The sequence below is a fragment of the Octodon degus genome, unplaced genomic scaffold (assembly GCF_000260255.1).
Source record: "Octodon degus isolate 3935 unplaced genomic scaffold, OctDeg1.0 scaffold00043, whole genome shotgun sequence".
Taxonomy (NCBI): domain Eukaryota; kingdom Metazoa; phylum Chordata; class Mammalia; order Rodentia; family Octodontidae; genus Octodon; species Octodon degus.
In genome coordinates, this window is record NW_004524619.1 from 4600739 (window position 1) to 4619646 (window position 18908).

The window sequence follows — 18908 nt, forward strand, 5'->3', positions numbered from 1 at the left end:
GAGACAGAGTCTTGCTAAATTGCCCTGACTCACCTGAAATGCAGTAATCCTCCTATCCTACCTCCAAAGTAGCTGCAGCTATAAGCATGTACCTACTTTCCACATTTTGCTTGTTCGAATTCATCTGTCACTAGAAACACTTTGCTTCCATTTCTTGGCTGCCTAAATAAGTGCTGCTATGAACATAGATGCTGGATAGTGTTTTTAAGCTCAAATGAAAACGTATTTAATTTAGTAATTAGATTCAATGAAATATGATTATACTACTACTTTTGTGTTTCATTTCTAATCCTAAGAGATTGTCAGAAATTAGTTGGAGTACTTTTTCATCTTAAACTCTCCCATTCAGGACATCTCAGTGCAGTAAAACAACACTGGCTAAAAGCATTAGAAAACTGTCTGGATTCCTGACTGTACTGAATGCACTGGCCTCTTTCCCCGGTCTTATAAAAGAACAGGAAGGGGAAGAGCCCTGTGACAGAGTGTCATGGCTTCTTAGCCCGTTTTCCTTTTCTTTTTACATTGTCTTCTGCATTTTCAGGAGAGTGTCTCAAAGTTTTTTCTTTCGATAGCATAAATTAATTGAGCTGGTAAGGATAAGCGAAAATAACACCTGTCGTTTGAACATTATTATTTGCAGAATACCTATTCCCTAATATTATAGCCTGCTGGGTTGATTATTAGAAAAATGTTATCGTTAACTTTCTGTACTGTCAGTCAGTGTATGTGGAGACCAGGGGTGAGTATCTCAGTGGTAGAACATTTACCAGGCATGCACAAGGTTCTGTGTTGATTCTCCACAACACACACACACACACAAAAAAAAAGAATTTTTGGAAATTAAGTTTAAATATGTATTTCTTTTCCCCCTAGGCCTATCATGGTCACCACCAGGCCCTGGAAGTGTTGGTACAGTCTCTGTTAGATCTTGATGTGAGAAATAACAGCGGAAGAACACCCTTAGATCTTGCAGCATTTAAGGGACATGTTGAATGTGTGGATGTACTCATTAATCAGGGAGCCTCGATCTTAGTAAAAGATTACGTTTTGAAGAGAACACCTATACATGCAGCAGGTATGCCAAGCATGCTTGTTTACCACTTCTTATCTCACGTTCTTTTTAGAGTTCTGGTATATAATGCTCTTGGTAGTTATCTCTACATTTTTTACTATACGTGGTCCAATGATTGTATTCTCGGGAAAACTGACAGCAAGACAGTAATCATTTAAAAATATTATGTGATTTAGAAATGAGATTTATGTAGTAATCTAACTTGATATTCTTTATCACAAAAGATCAGTAGTTTTTTTCTGTTGGAGAAAGTTACTTTGGATTAGTGTATGCTTTCATTGAACAACTGATAAACATGTTTACTTATTAGTGTACTTTTTTAAACATTTGATCAGACAAATGGTATAGAGCCTCTCTTTTATGCAAGAACTACACTGTGTTGTAATCTTGTGATATTCTAGATGTGTGGAAGTACAAAGATCTGTACTCAACTTGTTGAATGACAACTTGGGTACATACCAACGACAAGCTGCAGAGTTCACAGCATGGCGGTAATTAGATAACCAGGCTGGTACAATTTGAAGATATGTGTTAACCTAGTATTTTTCGTATTTTCAATAGACAGTGTGGTCGTTTCATTTCACTAGTCCATTTAGAGAGTAATCTTTAAGAATACATTCAGATATATGTGATTTAGATTTTAGAAGATTATAAGGTAACACCCAGGAAGGTAACACCCAGTCTTATTCCTAAATCAGCCTTTCAGAACTATGATATTCAAGCAGAGCTCAGGGAGAAATATTTTCATAATTGTTTTAAGCTGCTCCTAAATCTCTACATACAAAGTCACATAAGAGGTCAAAATGGTAAGTGGTTTTTATTATGGAAAAGAGTGAATGAAGTAATATATCAGTCTATACTTAGATTATAACCACAGGTCATTTACAGAGCTAATTTGGACTTTTAAATGGAGGCTTTACATTTTCAGTAGATAAATACTGAATTAAGACATTGTGCCATTTTGACCAGCGTAAATCCTTTCTGCAAAAGAACTGCAGATAACGGCAAAACTTGGTTCTACAAATGTCTTTCAAATTCAAAGATATGGGGGCCTGCCCCTTAGCTCAGTTCTTTAAGTGCCTGCTTAAACAAAGCAGTCAGGCTCAGGTTGCTGTGGTTTGATGATCCCCAGAACTCAAACCAACCAAACCTGCCCTGAAGGCATTCTGAGCCAGGCCCCCCCCCCCCAAAAGAATCCTTCTGTCAAATTCAGAGATCTGGTAGAGAACATACTACTTGTAAGACATGAGAAAACTGAAATACTTCTAGAATTTAACTTTCTCACGATGACTCTGTGCTTGATGTTTTGTGTACTGAACTTAGATCTCACAGTCATCAGTTGCTACTTTTTTTTTTTTTTTTTTTAATTCTTATTTTTTGGCAGAACTGGGGTTAGAACTCAGGCCCTTGCGATTGCCAGGGAAGCGCTTACTCCACTGAGTCATCTCACCGGCCCATCATCAGTTGCTACTGTGCACTAACAAAACTCCATTTAAAAAACAACATGCTGGCCCATAATATTCAAACCATCTTCAAGTATTACGATGTTATTGCTAAGAGAGCTGCTGACAATGCAGCATACAGATTTGTTGGGGATGGAATGATTTTGAGCCACTACTTTTAGTAACTAATAAAATTAAATATAGCTGTCAGAAACTACTACAGAGTATTAAGCATCTAGCTCGCTTTCACAAATTTTTTCTTTTTTTTTTTTCTTTTCGAGAATTATGCCTTTATTCCTTGTTTTGCCAATTAGGCAGGTTAAATAGTTTGCTTTTTCATGATCAATCAAAGAGACCAAATCCCATATCCTCATCTGACTCCTCCAACTCTTACTTGGTTTCCACCTTGGCTGGGGCAGCTGCAGCAGCAGGAGCAGCAGTGGTGGCTGCAGCGACAAGGGCAGCAGCCACAGATGCAGATGGATCAGCTAAGAAGGCTTTGACCTTTTCAGCAAGTGGGAAGGTGTAATCAGTCTCCACAGACAAAGCCAGGACCTGCTTGTACCCACTGATGATAGAATGGGGCACTGATGCAACAGTTGGGTAACCAATCTGCAGACAGACACTGGCAACATTGCGGACACCTTCCAGAGAGCGAGAATGCAGTTTCCTCTGTAATGTCAAGGACTTGTGGGTTGTAGATGCTTCCATTGTCAAACACTTGCTGGGTGATCAGCCCAAAGGAGAATGGAGAGATGTGCAACATGTTCAGGAGAGTTGCCTCTCTGGCACCCACTTTGTCCCCAGTCTTAATCAGCTGGACATCACTAAGGATTTCAATAGTGCCCCTGCAGATTTTAGTGGTGATGCCCAGAGCCTGGAAGAAAGAGGTCTTCTCAGGCCCCAGACCAGTGTTCTGGGCAGACACGGTGACTTCACATGGTGCAACGGCACCTGCACGGGCAGCAGCAGGCACCTTATTGGCTAGCAGCATATCCCTGATCTCAGTGAGGTCCTCCTTGGTGAACACAAAGCCCACAGTCCCCCGGATATGAGGCACAGTTTCTCCAGAGCTGGGTTGTTTTCTAGATGTCCTCGGATGGCCTTGCGCATCATAGTATTCTTGCCCATTCGCACCACGGCCTTCCCTCAGAGGGACATTCGGATCTGCTGCATCTGCTTGGAGCCCACATTGTCTGCTCCCACAATGAAGCATTTTGGATAATCATCCAAAAGCTGGATGATCTTTAGGAAATAGTTAGATTTCCAGGTCACCCTGTCTTCCCTGGGCATCACGGCGGTGCGTCAGGGATTGCCACGGAGGGTTTAAAGACAATGTCACTCTCATGAGAATGCCTGGAAAGAGCTTTCTTTTCATTTTTAATTGAAAGGAATAGTGGAAAACATTCCTTTCTGATTCATTTTGTGGCTTAAAGATTTCTTTATTTAAATTTCATTGGAATTTTGCAGATTTAACTTACTTTAACAGTGTTCATTTTGTGCTGGGCATGGTGGTTCAGTCCTATAATTTCAGCATTTGGAAAACAGAGACCAGGAGGTGAAGGAGTTTGAGGCCAGCCTGACTACTACATAGTAAATCCCTCTGTCAAGAAAATTAAAAATATACATAAATATCTACCATTTCTACTTTCAGATTTTATTTGAGCACAGGAAAGCATTCTTTATAATGGTGTCCTTTTTATTATATATTTGTATGATTTGGAATTCTTTCAGCTATAAATAATGGAGTACCCAACTGAAAGTGTCTTCAATGATGGGATGGGCCTGGGAATGTAGCTCCATAGTAGAGCACTTGCCTAGCGTGATTCAGTCCCCAGTCCTGAGGGGAAAAAGTAATAACAGTTTAGTTTCTCACATAAGTGTTGAGTCAACTGCATTCCAGGACCAGTTAATTCCACAATGATGTCAGATCCCATCCGGTCTCTGTTATTCTCTTATCTGCATTTCTGTCACAAAATGGTTGCTGAACCACTTTCAGTTCAAAAAAGGGTTAGGAGTATTTTTCAAAAGTCTTGTAGACCTATTAACAGCTCAGTGATGAGATCTGTGTCTCTACTCAAATGAGATACAGGACTGTGGTGATTGGCTTTGTCTTACAGGATTGGCTTATTTTATCCCATGGTACAGTCAGGTCACCCTCCCTGACTGAGAGTTAAATAAAATGAACATCCTATTGATACACAGGTGGCAAGGAGTGAGTGCTGGCTAGGCTGCCTGCCTACTGTGGTAGATGTACTGTGAGGAATTTATCTCTCTTCAGCGTTAATAACAAACTTGGTAGAAACCTTCTTTGTAGGTTCAGAGTGATACACACCTGAAATCCCACCACTCCAGGAGGCTGAGGCCAAGAGGGTTACAGGTTTGAGCTCAGTCTGGACAATACACAACTTGACTCTTTTTCAAAATTAAAAAAAAAAAGTAATACTTTTTAAAAAACCTGAACCTGTAACTCACTGTGCAGGTCCTGGGTCTAAACCTCAGTATAAAGGAGGGATGGGGGCACGACCTGTTTGTACATATAATAAAAACTTACTGCATATTGAGTTCATTGACAGTGTCACAAATTTTATTCTAGACGATATCCTCTGAGATGGGTAATTTCTATATTGTTATTGCATATAATTACTGAAACTAAAATTTCATTTTACAGCAACAAATGGCCATTCAGAATGCTTACGGCTGTTAATAGGAAATGCAGAACCACAGAATGCAGTAGATATTCAAGATGGAAATGGGCAGTAAGTTCTAATAATTTTTAAGTTACTTTGAAGGTGTTTCGTAATTGACATACTTAGGCACTCGTTTAGTAAGACTTATTTAGGTTACTGAGTAACATCAAATAATGCTTTTTTTTTTTAATTTTAAAGTTATATTACAGAAGGTACATTCAGAGAATGGGCCATCATATTGGCAATCATAGGCTGTAGTGTGAAATGATAGTGCTAACCCTCTTCCTCTTATTTCTCAGGACACCCCTGATGCTGTCTGTTCTCAATGGGCACACAGACTGTGTATATTCCCTGCTGAACAAAGGAGCAAATGTGGATGCCAAAGATAAATGGGGAAGGACAGCACTGCATAGGGGGGTGAGCCAAAGTACCCCATTTCTTTTATGACCTTATATTACCCACAGCTGAACTAGACTAATTATTTTTCATTAAATTTTTACCAAAATATTTTACGTGTGTGTGTTGCATGCACATGTGCATGCATGCCACCAAATTTAGGGCCTTGTGCTTGCCAAGCGGGCGCTGTACCGCTGAGCTGTCTCCACAGTCCCTTCATTGTATTTTTACAATTGTATTTTTGGAGCAGTTACAGTATATAAGTTAATCAAGAAAATAGTAAGATTAGGACAAAGTTTTAATTCCCTAAAAAGTTGAATAGAGTTAATATCAGTCTGACTTTTTTCCATTGTCTGAAGTAATTTTTTAGTTTTATCTTTTTTCACCTTTGAAATACTATTTTCAGTGGATTATAGGTATCTATTTTTGTTCTTTCTTTTACTTATATTTTGATGATTTGTTTCAATTGAAGTTTTAAATAACTTTCAAAAACAATTGAGTTACTCAGAAAATGATAAATGGCCTTATTAGACTTTAAAAATTTTCGGATTATCTAAATTTGGTATACAGTGTTCAGCAAAATATATTTGATTATATGCAAATTATTTTTCTTCCAGGCAGTTACAGGCCATGAAGAATGTGTAGATGCATTACTTCAACATGGTGCTAAGTGCTTGCTCCGGGACAGCAGGGGTCGGACACCGATACACTTGTCAGCCGCCTGTGGACACATTGGTGTTCTGGGAGCGCTTCTGCAATCAGCATCATCTGTGGATGCAAATCCAGCCATAGCAGACAATCATGGATACACAGCACTTCACTGGGCTTGCTATAATGGTAGTGCATAGAGAAATACCTGTATTTAAGGCCTGTTATGTACTGAGTAAAGTAATGATTCATGATATTCCTGAAATATCAGATTTTCTGAAATGAAGAAAAGAATGTATTTATAAAACAAACTGAAATTTCAAGATTAGAGGATGCATAGGAACAATCTCCTATATAGTTATAGCTTATTCCTTTTGTCATGTCAAAACCAGGGCTCATTGTTGTGGATATATGAGATAATCCATAAATTTTTCTTTTTTGTTTTTTTCTCTTTAACAATAAACTGAGAATTGAACCCAAGACCTTCATACTGAGCTATACTCTCAGACCTTCTTTTTTTTGTATTTTCATTTTGAACCAGGGTCTCACTAAGTTGCCTAGGCTAAATTTGAGATCATCCTGTCTTAGCCTCCAAGGGTCCTGGGATTACAGGTGAATGCCACTATGCCAGACTAAGATATAAAATCTGGGGAAATTGTTTTTAGACCTTCACTTCAACGTTTTGAAGGATTTTATATCCCTAATGTCTTTTAGGTGCTATGTTCATATTTTGGTTATACTTTTTTTTTTAAGGTAAAGAAAACAATAAAATGTGTTATACTCCTAACTGAAATCTGCATTTCCTCCTCAAATCTACATTTTTCTATATCAATAACGTGCATGCTCCACATTTAAAAGGAATAAAACCCAAGCAGATAGGAGAAACTTCTTCATAGGTTAACTTTGCTTGGAGGTTAGAACAGACAGACTTGCTTTCAGCTTCACACTCCTCCCTTCTACAGATAAGACTCACAAACAATCATTCAGGGAAGCAGAAAGCTTTAAAATGGAGTCTGGCTTATGAAATAGCAGTAATTAAAATAATTTACATGTTGAAGTATGTTGAGCTGGTAACTTTTTCCTTATATAGACTGTAGACTTGATCATGTTAGAAAAATGCAGAAATACAGAACTCTGTACATCAGTCTTGTCAGAGTGTGGACTTAATGAAAGTTCTTTAAACTTTTCTAAGTTTCAGTATAGTATTGAGATTGTCAGTTGTAACAGCATACGCAAAGCTGTAACTCAGGTATGGTATTTGATCTGCAGTCAAGTGCTTTACCAGATATTTGAGGTTAGGTATCTTTCTGTTATCTGGTGATTCTTTCTCTGGGCATCATTCTGACAGTGTTGTTCAACTGTAGTAAAAGAAGAGAACTCTGAATCTTAGGAAATTGTAGTTCAATTAAAATTTTTGCAAATATTTCCTATTAAGATGTTTCCAGTTTCCTACTGTTCTGCACTCTGGAGTTGAAAATTTACTCTTTTGATACAAGAAAATTGAAAGTTCTGGGTTTTTTGTTGTTGTTTGTTTTTTTGTTTGTTTTTGTTTTTGAGACAGTTGTGAGGGCCCTTAAGGAATGTCTGGTAATTACTGGTCACCCTTCAATCTTGGGTACTAATAGAATCATTAAAAAATTTAAGTAGATAAATCTGTGAATTTAAAATCTTCTGTGTTTAACTGACAGGATGGTGAACAGAGTTAAGTTTTAAATCTAAGAACACACTGTATTTTGCCATTGAAATTTGATTTTTAGTTTTTACATTGTAACTTGGTATTTTGTGAATATGAGGAAAACCCACAATATCCACTGTAATTGTATAGCATCCACAAATGTGAGTTCTATTTATGAAACAGTTAATGAGATGAAAGTACTTCAAAGCAAAGACTTTTCATTCACAAATGTTTAAAAAATATATCCATGATAATCATGGAGGAAAGTAGCGGACTGTGAAATATGGTGTTGTCTGTCAGGAAGAGCACTTGGCTTTAAGGATAGTGCTCTGTTGTTTGGACAGTTGCTCGCCATAATAGTTCTCAAAAGGTTTGTATGTACAGCACTGTCCCTGCTGTATTACTGCTGAGCTAGACACTTGAACATTTAGCATTAGAGACTGAACTTTGCATAAACTGCATGCCTGGTCACCATTTAAATTAATCAGCGAGCATCTGATTTTCAGATTATAACAAAAAGATGATTCTGAATGGAGCTAAAGAAAATGAAATGTGTACTGGTTATATAAAATAGGAAACCATATACGTCTGAACTTAATGCTGTGTTTATATCCAAAAGCTGCTTTATAATTTGGCATTCTCAATGTAGAATATGTAAAGTGGTTTTACTTTGATTAATAATTATTGTATGGCTGTAAAGAAAACTGAGAGCACTCCAGAACAAAAAAAAAAAAAAAACTTTTCTCTCAAAATTAAAATGTTAACCAAGTTTTAGAAAAAATCAGCTGTGCACACTGATCTTAAAATTCAGATTTTTAGTTTATACAGCATTTAGTAATTTTTAAGTATATAATACTTAGAGTGTGTCATCTGTTCCTTGAAAAAGTTACTGATTTTTTTAAGCTCAGCACTCAGGAGGTTGCAATAAGCGGGTATACTTTAGTGCAAAAGCCCTGACTGAGAGGGAGGGAGGGAGGGAGGAAGGAAGGAAGAAAAATAGGGCGGGCGGGGGTGGGAGGGAGGGAGGGAGAGAGATTTGTGCAACTCTCAGGCATTCTCAGTTTATCCTTCTGAGAAGGATATTAAGGCCAGTTTTATTATTCTGTTATCTCATAAACATAATACAGAGTAATGAGATGGTCAGCATGGTGTCTTCTGGAAATAACCACAGGCCACAGGTTTCCTTTTTGTCAGTCTGTACTCCAAAACATTTTAATGAGAAAAGCTGACAGATTTCTTTATTATATTTCTATTTTTTATTTTTTTAAATTTATGTATCTTGTGCAGCGTCTCACTATTCAGGTTGGACTCCTGGTGAGCCTCCTATGTGCAGCCTCCCAGCACTGGGATTACAGTTGTGCACCACCACACCCAGACTCCGACGCCTGGGAGTGGGGCCTGTGCAGTGTACAGTACTGGGGATGAACCCTGGTCCCTGCAGGACAGATTTCTTTAGTGGCTGTTTTAAGAGAATAATTAGATTGTCATCTACATCTGTACTCATGTGTTTTTAGTATCACACACACACACACACACATACTTCATGTCAGGATAGTGGGGTGCTCTTAAGTTAGTACTGGACATCATCTTTCCACTATTTCTCATGAGTTAACATTCAGAGACATAAGATTCAAGCAGTTTCTCAGCCTGAGCCAGATAATTCTTTCTTGTAAGGGATTGTACTGGTCATTGCAAGATAATTAGTAACATCCCTGGCTTCTCTTGCCTAAATATACCAATAGCACATCTCTACCCCCAGTTGTAATAAGCAAAAGTGTCTCCAGACATTGCCATATACTTCCTGATGGTCATAATTGTCTTGCTTGGGAGCCACTAAATTAAAGATCTGACAAAAGATGACATATAGTTACAGGTTCCCTAAAAATTACTTTTCTTGTCTTGGTTGATAGCAATTACAAGATGAAATTTAAGTTGATGTAATGTTTGAGAATGTTGAAGTAATTAGTATAATAGAGGATCACTTTTGTCAGTTTTTAAAATCATAAAAATAGAGACTATGTAAAAATCTTTCTTTTCTTTCTTGTATTTATTTGGTACAGGGTCTCACTACACAGGTCGGGCTCGTGGTGATCCTCCTGTCTCAGCCTCCCCAGCGCTAGGATTACAGGCATGCTAAAGTAACTCATCCAGATTGGGTATCTGAAATCCAAAATAATCAATGTTAACATTTGGATTTCAGAGTAGTTTGAATTTTTGATTTTCACATAGCAGTACTGAGCCAGTGAGGTCTGTAAGTATTCCAAATTCCAGAAGAACCCTGAAATCCTAAAACACTTCTGGGTATACACATTTCAGAGAAGAGATAGTCACCCTCTGCTGCAATTCTTTTTGTTTGCTTTTTTACTAAACTTGACTTTGAGAAGTAGGTTAAGAAAAATCATGGACCTGTTCAACAGACTACAGCACCTGCTTCGGCAGAATGCAGGGGCCCAGAGTTCAGTCCCCTGGTATTCCCTGCCAGCCCTGTCCCTGGGGCATGCTGAGAGGGCAGTGGAGACTGGGTGTGGTGGCATGCCTGTAATCCCAGCACTTCGGGGGCTGAAAACAGAAGAATCACTAGGAGTCCAATCTATGTAGTGAGACCCTGTAGACCCTGTACTAAATACATCAAAAAAGAAAAATCTGAGGTTTTGTTTTCTTCTGTTTTCAATGTTGTGTAATAGACCTGATACCTAACAGTATGCTTGTCCTTCACGATAGCACCATCATTCTTAGGAACTCATCCTACCAAAGTACTTGCCTAAGCCAACCATGGTGGGAAGGACTTGTAATGCCAGCATTCTGGGAGGCTAAGGTAGGAGGATTGCAAGTTCAGGCCCAGCCTAGGGGGAATTTAGCAAGCAAGATCCTGTTTCAGAAAAAAAAAAAAAAAAAAAAAAAAAGAGCCAAGATATAGCTTGGTAGGAAGGCTCAGTCTCACGCACAAAATGGGCTGGGAAGATAGCTCAGTAGAATAAGCACTTGCCTGGCAAGTGCAAGGGCCTGAGTTCAATCCCGGGTTGAGGGGGAGGGGGCGGGGTGTCGGAAATCAAGCACAAAACAGAAAAAGTGTTTTGGTTTATTGTTGTTTTAAAGATATCAGGCATTTCACTATATTACTTTCGATAGTACAACTAAGGTCTATTTTTTAAAAAATTTTTTTTTAAAAAAACAGTATTACAGGGCTGGAGAGATGGCTCAGTGGTCTAAAGCACCTACTTGGAACAAGCTTGACAAAGCATAGGGACCGCGGTTCGAACCCCAGCACCACATGCCAGCCAGCCCCGCCCCCTGGCGGGCTGAGCTGGCCACACACACACACACACACACACACACAATAAATAAAATGTTAAAATAAATAAATAATTTAAAAAAAATAAAATTTAAAAAATAAATAAAAACAGTATTACATAAGGCCTTATTTATGCCAAGCAAGAGCTCTAACACTGAGCTTATCCCCTAGGCTTTCTCATTTTGTTTTGATGCAGGGTCTTGCTAAATTACCCACGCTGTCCTCAAATTTACAATTCTTGTTTGGTCTCTTGAGTATCTGAGATTTCAGGTGTGTACCACTGCCCATCTTCACAGATTTTCTTTTTTTTTTTTTTTTTTTTTTATTTGAGAGAGAGAGAGAGAAAGAGAGAGAGAGTGTGGTGTGTGTGTGTGGCCAGCTCAGCCCACCAGGGGCGGGGCTGGCCGGCATGTGGTGCTGGGGGATTGAACCGTGGTCCCCGATGCTTTGCCAAGCTTGTTCTAAGTAGGTGCCCCAGACCACTGAGCCATCTCTCCAGCCCCCACAGATTTTCTTTAAAGGAGCAGTTGCCTCACAATTCATAATTAGGTTAAATCATTTATAGTATACTGTGACAACATGAAGTTTTTTTGGATATAAAACAAAATTTCTAGCCAGGCAATGTGGCATGCCCCTATAATACCAGCTACCTAAACTGATGCAGAAAGATCACAAATTTGAGGCCAGCCTAGGCAACTCAGCAAGAACCTGATTAGAGAGGTAGATAGTCATGATATTAATTATTTCCCCCAGAATTTGTTTCAAATTTTCTTTACAGCCAAAATCATGGAAAGAATTAAGTTCATGAACCAAAAGATACATGGGTCAGTGGATGGACAGGCAGGGAATCTAGTTTACTGGTAGAATACCCATGGCTTTGATTCCCAGGACTTCCAAAAAAAGAAAAAATTTCCAGACATATATCCTTATGTAAGGATATATACAACTTGTTATGGCTTGTGTCTTGATGTCTCCCCAAAGCCTCATGTGTTCATAGGTAGGGCTTTTTCACAGGTAGGTGGATCTAGAGTGTGTGACACTGGAATTGATTCTTGGTACAATGCTAAAATCAGGTGCAGTAAGATTAAGGGTGTAGCATTACCTACCCTAAGTAGCCTAGATAAGGTAGTAGACAGGAGGGATAGAAAAAGCTATGAGTCCAGGCACAGTGGCACACGTCTGTAATCCCAGCACTAGGGAGGCAGAAATCAGGAGGATCACTAGGAGTCCGAGCTGCGTAATAAGAACCTGCACAAAAAATAAACACCTTAGAAAAAGCTGTGGTTTTCCCTTGTTTTGCTACTTTTTGCCCACCATGAACTATTTTTCTCTGCTCTCCCTATCTGCCATGCCACCTGTCTACCCATAGTGAGCTGACGTATATAGACTAAAACCTCTATAAACTGTGAGCCAAGTAAACCTTTCTTCCTTTAACTTAGGATATTGAGTATTTTGTCTCAACAGCATGGAGAATAACTTAAGACATAACTTATGTAAAAAGCAAGTTGCAGAATAAAACATCTCATAGGCATTAAAAAAGAAAGTATGTGTGGGTATAGAAAATTTATAGGCATATGTAAGTATGTATGTATCTATGTATTTGTATTTATAAATGACACAGTGGTTAAAGTTTAGAGAGTAACTGGTATAACTGGAAGACGAGATGGAGGCAAGAACTTGTTCTTGTCAAGAAAAAGGGAGGCAGGGATATAGCTCAGTGGCACAAACACTTGCCTAGCAAGCACAAGGTCCTGAGTTCAATTCCTGAACAAAGAACTTATATTTGTGATTTTTTTTGCCACTATCTCTTTTTTGGATATTAATACCTGGTTCTTGTTTACCTTATAGGTCATGAGACCTGTGTAGAACTTCTTTTAGAACAAGAAGTTTTCCAAAAAATGGAAGGAAATGCTTTCTCTCCATTACATTGTGCTGTGTAAGTAAAGCCAAAATGTATCAGATTTGGATTGGGTATTTCAAAAATACACCCTTGCTGTGAGTGATCACTTTGTTATCTTACACAGGATAAATGACAACGAAGGTGCTGCTGAAATGTTAATTGATACGTTAGGTGCCAGCATTGTGAATGCCACAGATTCAAAAGGAAGGTAAGATTTCAGCTACTAGCCTGGTATATTAGAATTTGCAGAGAATCCATAATCAATTGAATTTTATATTTCCACTTGTAAATCATTATTAAAAATTTTTGTATTACAGAGCTTTTGTATTTGTTAATATTTCAGCCAGTCTTCCTTTTTCACAAACTGTTTCAAAATTTAAAAATTTCCCCATTTTGAAAAGTCTGCTTATTACCTAAAAGTTAGTTATGTTCTAAATAGGAGTAAAGGTCAGAAGAGAGTGCAGCAGTGAGGTAGTTGTTGGGTTAGGGTGTTTTTCAAATTGTCTTCATAGATATAATTTTAACTGTAGCGACTGTATAATTGAGCTTTATTTTAGATTAGTTCTGCTTTAATTAAGGGGTCTGAATTATTGGAAATATAAACTTTTGCACCATTGAGTTATTTGTGTCCAGGCAGTGCTTTTTGCTTTTTTCTTGTCTTTCTGAGACATGGTCTCTTCATTCAGTTCAGGCTGGCCTTGAGCTCACTTTGTAGCCCAAGCTGGTCTTGAACTCACAAAGATCCACCTACAGTCTTCTGAGTGCTGGAATTACAGGCATGCGCCACCACATTCACCTCAGGCAGTACTTTAAAAGCTTAACATACAAAGTCTTGAAAATTCCTTATTATAAAATAAGGAACACTTCCGCTGGTGTCTGTGATTCGGTCCAGCATTTCCATTTCCCTCCGTCGCAGAACTCCTCTCCATGCAGCTGCCTTCACAGACCATGTAGAGTGTTTACAGTTGCTGCTCAGCCATAATGCTCAAGTGAATTCTGTAGACTCTTCTGGGAAAACACCTCTCATGATGGCTGCAGAAAATGGACAAACAAACACAGTTGGTAAAGAAATTGCTTAAAAATTCCATCCTTTAAGTACATATATTGCTTTGTGTAACTTGCAACTTACATTTTTATTGAGGGAGAAAGTTCTGATTTGCCCACACTGACTAAAGTTACTTCAGCAAAGCAGTATGTACTGTAGTTCTTAAGAACACTGGCTCTGGAGTCAGATTGCTTGATTTCTAGATCTAGTGAAGTGACTTTATGCCTGTTTCTTCATTTGATAACTAAGACTACCACTACCTCCTGTGTAGAATTGTTATAGTTCAGTAATACTATAAATCCAGAGCACATAAAACAGTATAAAAATTTTGCACTCACAAAATGTTAATTGCTATTAGTATTTGTGATTTACACAAGAATGATTGCACCATACAACTGTATAACAAAATAGGATGTGTTACCATATTTTTCTTACAGTAGAATTTTTGCAAGGATATTTTAGCTTTATATGTTCATTTCTCTACAGTGAGTTATTGATAATCTAAGGAAAATGTACATAAACATAAAAATTGATGCACTTTTTCCTCTCAGAGATGCTTGTTAGCAGTGCTAGTGCAGATCTGACTTTGCAAGATAACAGTAAAAACACCGCCCTCCATTTGGCTTGTGGCAAGGTATGTATGTTTTTCAAAGACAGATTTTCATTGTTTAATATCAAAATGCCATTAAAAGCTTATCCACTTTTCTTAAAATGAAAGCTAGGGACCAAATCTCTGGAATGATTAGTGGCATTGTTTTGTTGTTTGGTCTTGTTTTGGTTTGGTTTTTTATTTTGTTTTGTTTTAAATAAAATATTGGCTTACTAAAATTTTGGAGCAGCAGCCCAAGCAAAGTTTTTGTCTTTCTTTAAATCTTAATTCTTTTCATTTGGTCCCTCTACTAACACTCCTAAGGTGTTCAGGCAGATGTTTAAGGGATTAGCCAAGAAAAGTCACAGTATAAGTGCTGTACCTATGTGTGCACTGAGGTTAGAGATTGTTGTATGTACACATTTTTCATGGTGCCCTGTCTAAGAGTAATTTGCCACAATTTTAGGGTCATGAAACTAGTGCCTTGTTAATACTGGAAAAGATAACAGATAGAAACCTCATCAATGCAACCAATGCCGCCTTGCAAACGTGAGTACTGAAGTGGCTAGTATAAACTTTGTGATCTCTGTAATTATAAAAACAGATAAATGTAGCTTTTAAAACATATGATCAGGGCTGGTGAGATGGCTCAGTGGTCTAAAGCACCTACTTAGAACAAGCTTAGCAGAGCACAGGGACCGCGGTTCGATCCCCCAGCACCACATGCCAGCCAGCCCCGCCCCCTAGTGGGCTGAGCTGGCCACACACACACACAAATAAATAAATAAAATTAAAAATAAAATAAAACATATGATCAATGGAATAGTCACATATTAGTCACAGAAGCAGTTAAGTAAAGAACAGTTTTTCCAACTGACAAAACATTGCTAAGCATATCACAATTAAAAAGTTTATTACTAAACATGCTTTTGAACAGAACTATTAAAACATTGACAGTAATAGGGTAGGTTTGGCAATGCATTTGCCCACATAATTTTCTGAATGAAAGTGGCACTGCTATTAGTGTATTTTATGGAATGAACTGTGAACGTATTATCGAATACTAACAATATATGAAGTAAGAAGCTTTGTATATGTCTGTAAGTCAAGTAAAGGTTTCAGAAGGACTCTTAATATGAGCCTCAAGCCTTCCCACCAACTGGCCCAGATCTTAGATCTGCATCTCCCATGATGCCTTCCCAGTTTCCATTTGTGGTTACACTTTAAACTCAATAAAGAACAAAGCTTAGAATAGGATTCACATTCTTGGGTCAGTCCCTTGAGGGTCCAGAATTTAGGCGTTGACCCTGTAAGATGTTTTCAAAGGCTATTAGAATTTGTGTTACTGCAGTTCACATTTCTTATACATTGTCTTGTATGTTTGGCAGTCTGTTTTCTTAAAACAGCTGAAGGCATACACTTTCATTGGTTAAGTCTTTTTTAAACATTGGGTCTGAGAAGGAAAGTAACAGAATGGTTTGATGAGAGTGGGAAATCTGCCTGTATGGCCCATTGCTAAGCTTGTACCCAGTGAAAAGAGGTGACAGAACATTGCACAGAGATTCTGCTGTTCCCGTCCCTGCTTTCATTGCTGTTAGGACTCGGTGGCCCACATTTGTTTCTGGGTCTTCACAACATGGCAGGCCTGTCTTTTGACAGCAATGTGTGTCTGTGTATATACATTATACATACATGTGCGTATATGATTTTTCCCCCCTCCCAGACCTCTGCATGTTGCTGCCCGAAATGGGCTAACAATGGTGGTTCAAGAACTTCTGGGGAAAGGAGCAAGTGTACTTGCAGTAGATGAAAATGGTGAGTAGTTTTGTATTATTTTCCTGAACCTATATCCTATTAAAAGCTTACCTTTTGATGGTCCATATTTGAAGGAAATGTGGATTGTTTTTTTCTTTTATTTTAACCTGCCAGAGAAGAGAATTGAAGTTAATTTTGAGTAATCTGTTGTAGCAAAGGAATAAGGACAGGAGGAACAGGAAAAAGTCCACGACCTCCCAAGTTCACATATCATCTGTTAAGCCAGAGTTAGTGTTCACTCTTTAGCTTTAACACCCCTTTTCATTGCTGAGGCATTATTCTTTTACAAAACTAGTGACTTTTTGGTCGTGCAGGAATAATTTTTCATTCTCTTCCTAGATTATTGTCCCTCAGTAAATAAATATTAGTTCTATCATCTTGCTTTATTTTGGTGCAGGGAATCAGACCCAGGCCTTCACATGTGCTAGCACATGTTCCACATTCTCCTACCGCAGCATTCTGAGTCCTTGTTGACCTGTTTCCTTTCCTCTTTTTTCCTTAGGGATGACTTGTAATAATCCCACAGCTATATGCAGACACTCTACCTCTGAGGTACACTACAGAATGAGTTCAAGTCCAGCCTGAACTGCATAGTGAGACCCTATCTAAAAAAAGCTTCTGCAGGCAGGCCTTTGCCTCTACCACACTGTAGAGCATTCTTAGTAAGATCACCGGTGGGCCTACACTTGGCAGATCAGCTTTCAGTGCAACTGATTACTCCTTTTATAAACTTTGTTTGGCTTTCAGGACCTTATACTTACTATTTTCTTCCTACATTAAACATTATACTGCCTGCTTCTCATCCTTAACTTCGTAATACTAGAGCGCTCTATGACCACATATACCAAGTACTGTGCTTAATTCTGAGGATGCAAAGTAGAATAAGAAATAGTGTGTTCCTTAAGTGGAAACAAGAGCATAAACAGGCTATTTCAGTGGCTTTGAAGTAATTTAAATGAAATAAGCCTAAAATACTATCAGAGGGTGTTTGAACCTTTTCTTTATAGGATCAGAGAAGACATCACAAAAAAAGGGATTTCCAAGCCAAACTTTGAAGGACTGATAGAAAGGCCATTAGAAGATATAACATGAGATGAATAGAAGTACCATATTAGATCGAGAAGGTAGGGATCTGTGCATTAGCAAGATAGCAGTTAACCTGAGAGGAGCAAGACTAGAATCAGGAAATGAGTTGAGAGTTAGAGACATAGATCATGCCCAGAATTAAAGTAGAGCCACCTTTTCTAGCCCTCTAGAAAGGATATAGATAGTTTCTAGAGATCTTGTGTTGGTAGTCTCCGTGGGGCTTAAAGAGTGATAAGATTTGTTCGTTGAAGGAGAAAGTAGCATTCCATCTACCGGAGTGAGCTTATGTGAATGGAAGTATCAGTTGAGATAGGAATATGAGAGGACAGAGCAGAATTCATTTGGGTACATCAGTATAAACTTCACCTGTGCAGTTTAGATGTGTGGATCACAAGATCGAAATTGGACATAGAGATTTGGGAATCAGTATATGCAGTTCTTGAAAATAGGAATATCACCTATGAAGCAACATTCAGGCTCACTTAGCTTTAAAAGAAACTTTCATTATCAGTAAATTACATTTTTAGAAATACAGATACTATATAAATTAAAATAAGGAACCTATACTTAGTAAGAGAACCACATAAAACATTAGGTCAGTTCACTGATACCTACTGTAAGCCTGTGTTGGCCATTTCTGAGTTTTTAAATACCCGATATTATCCTTATAAAATAAAAAGGACAGTAAAATGTCATCATGAGGTCCAGCTATGGTGACCGGATATCTTCTAACATACTTTGCAATATTTAATAAATTGCAAAGGTAACAAGTTATAGTAAGTTTTAGTCTCACTTTGTAATCATTTCTAGTGACATGGTTGCAGATTTCTTTAGTAATAATAGGTTGAATGGAGACTGGTACATCCTGTATTCATTCTAAAAATGGGGTTAGTGATATTTTGGTGGTTTTTCTCAGGTGAATGACTGTTACATTTGCATGGAATATCCTCAGAGAGCTTGCTTCTCTTGCGTTTTTCTTTTGCTAATCACATCAACCCCAGGCAGAAGAAAGGAGTTTTTTAATTGTATTCTGACTAGAAAACACTCCTGAGGCATGTTTATCTTCCCATTTCTATTCTCATTCAAGGCTTTGTAGCCTAATGTTGTTCTGCCTGCCAGCAGCCGGTGTACCAGTAGCCAGAACCATTGGATCTTCAGACGAACCCTTAGAAGTTCAGACAATTAAAGCACTCCCGTCATTTTGAACAGTTTTGTTTTGTTTTGTTTTGTTTTTCAGTACATGTTTATACTACATAAA

At 38.1% G+C, this 18908-nt stretch overlaps 1 protein-coding gene and 1 pseudogene across 7 annotated transcripts in view; one reads left to right on the top strand and one right to left on the bottom strand.

The window, feature by feature from the left end:
* Window positions 1-18908, top strand: part of Ankrd28 (ankyrin repeat domain 28) — a 184977-nt gene that overhangs the window by 160837 nt on the left and 5232 nt on the right. For all 7 annotated transcript variants that reach the window (XR_002821199.1, XM_023715805.1, XM_023715804.1 and 4 more), the window contains 10 exons: window positions 874-1075; window positions 5186-5273; window positions 5504-5621; window positions 6218-6437; window positions 13064-13151; window positions 13240-13323; window positions 14032-14177; window positions 14712-14794; window positions 15216-15298; window positions 16473-16564. Coding sequence is in view for 6 of the 7 variants with exons in the window: in XM_023715805.1 (XP_023571573.1) it covers window positions 874-1075; window positions 5186-5273; window positions 5504-5621; window positions 6218-6437; window positions 13064-13151; window positions 13240-13323; window positions 14032-14177; window positions 14712-14794; window positions 15216-15298; window positions 16473-16564 (1204 nt within the window). In the remaining variant the exon portion in view is untranslated. The remainder of the gene's footprint in view (window positions 1-873; window positions 1076-5185; window positions 5274-5503; window positions 5622-6217; window positions 6438-13063; window positions 13152-13239; window positions 13324-14031; window positions 14178-14711; window positions 14795-15215; window positions 15299-16472; window positions 16565-18908) is intronic.
* Window positions 2857-3971, bottom strand: LOC105742239 (annotated as a pseudogene).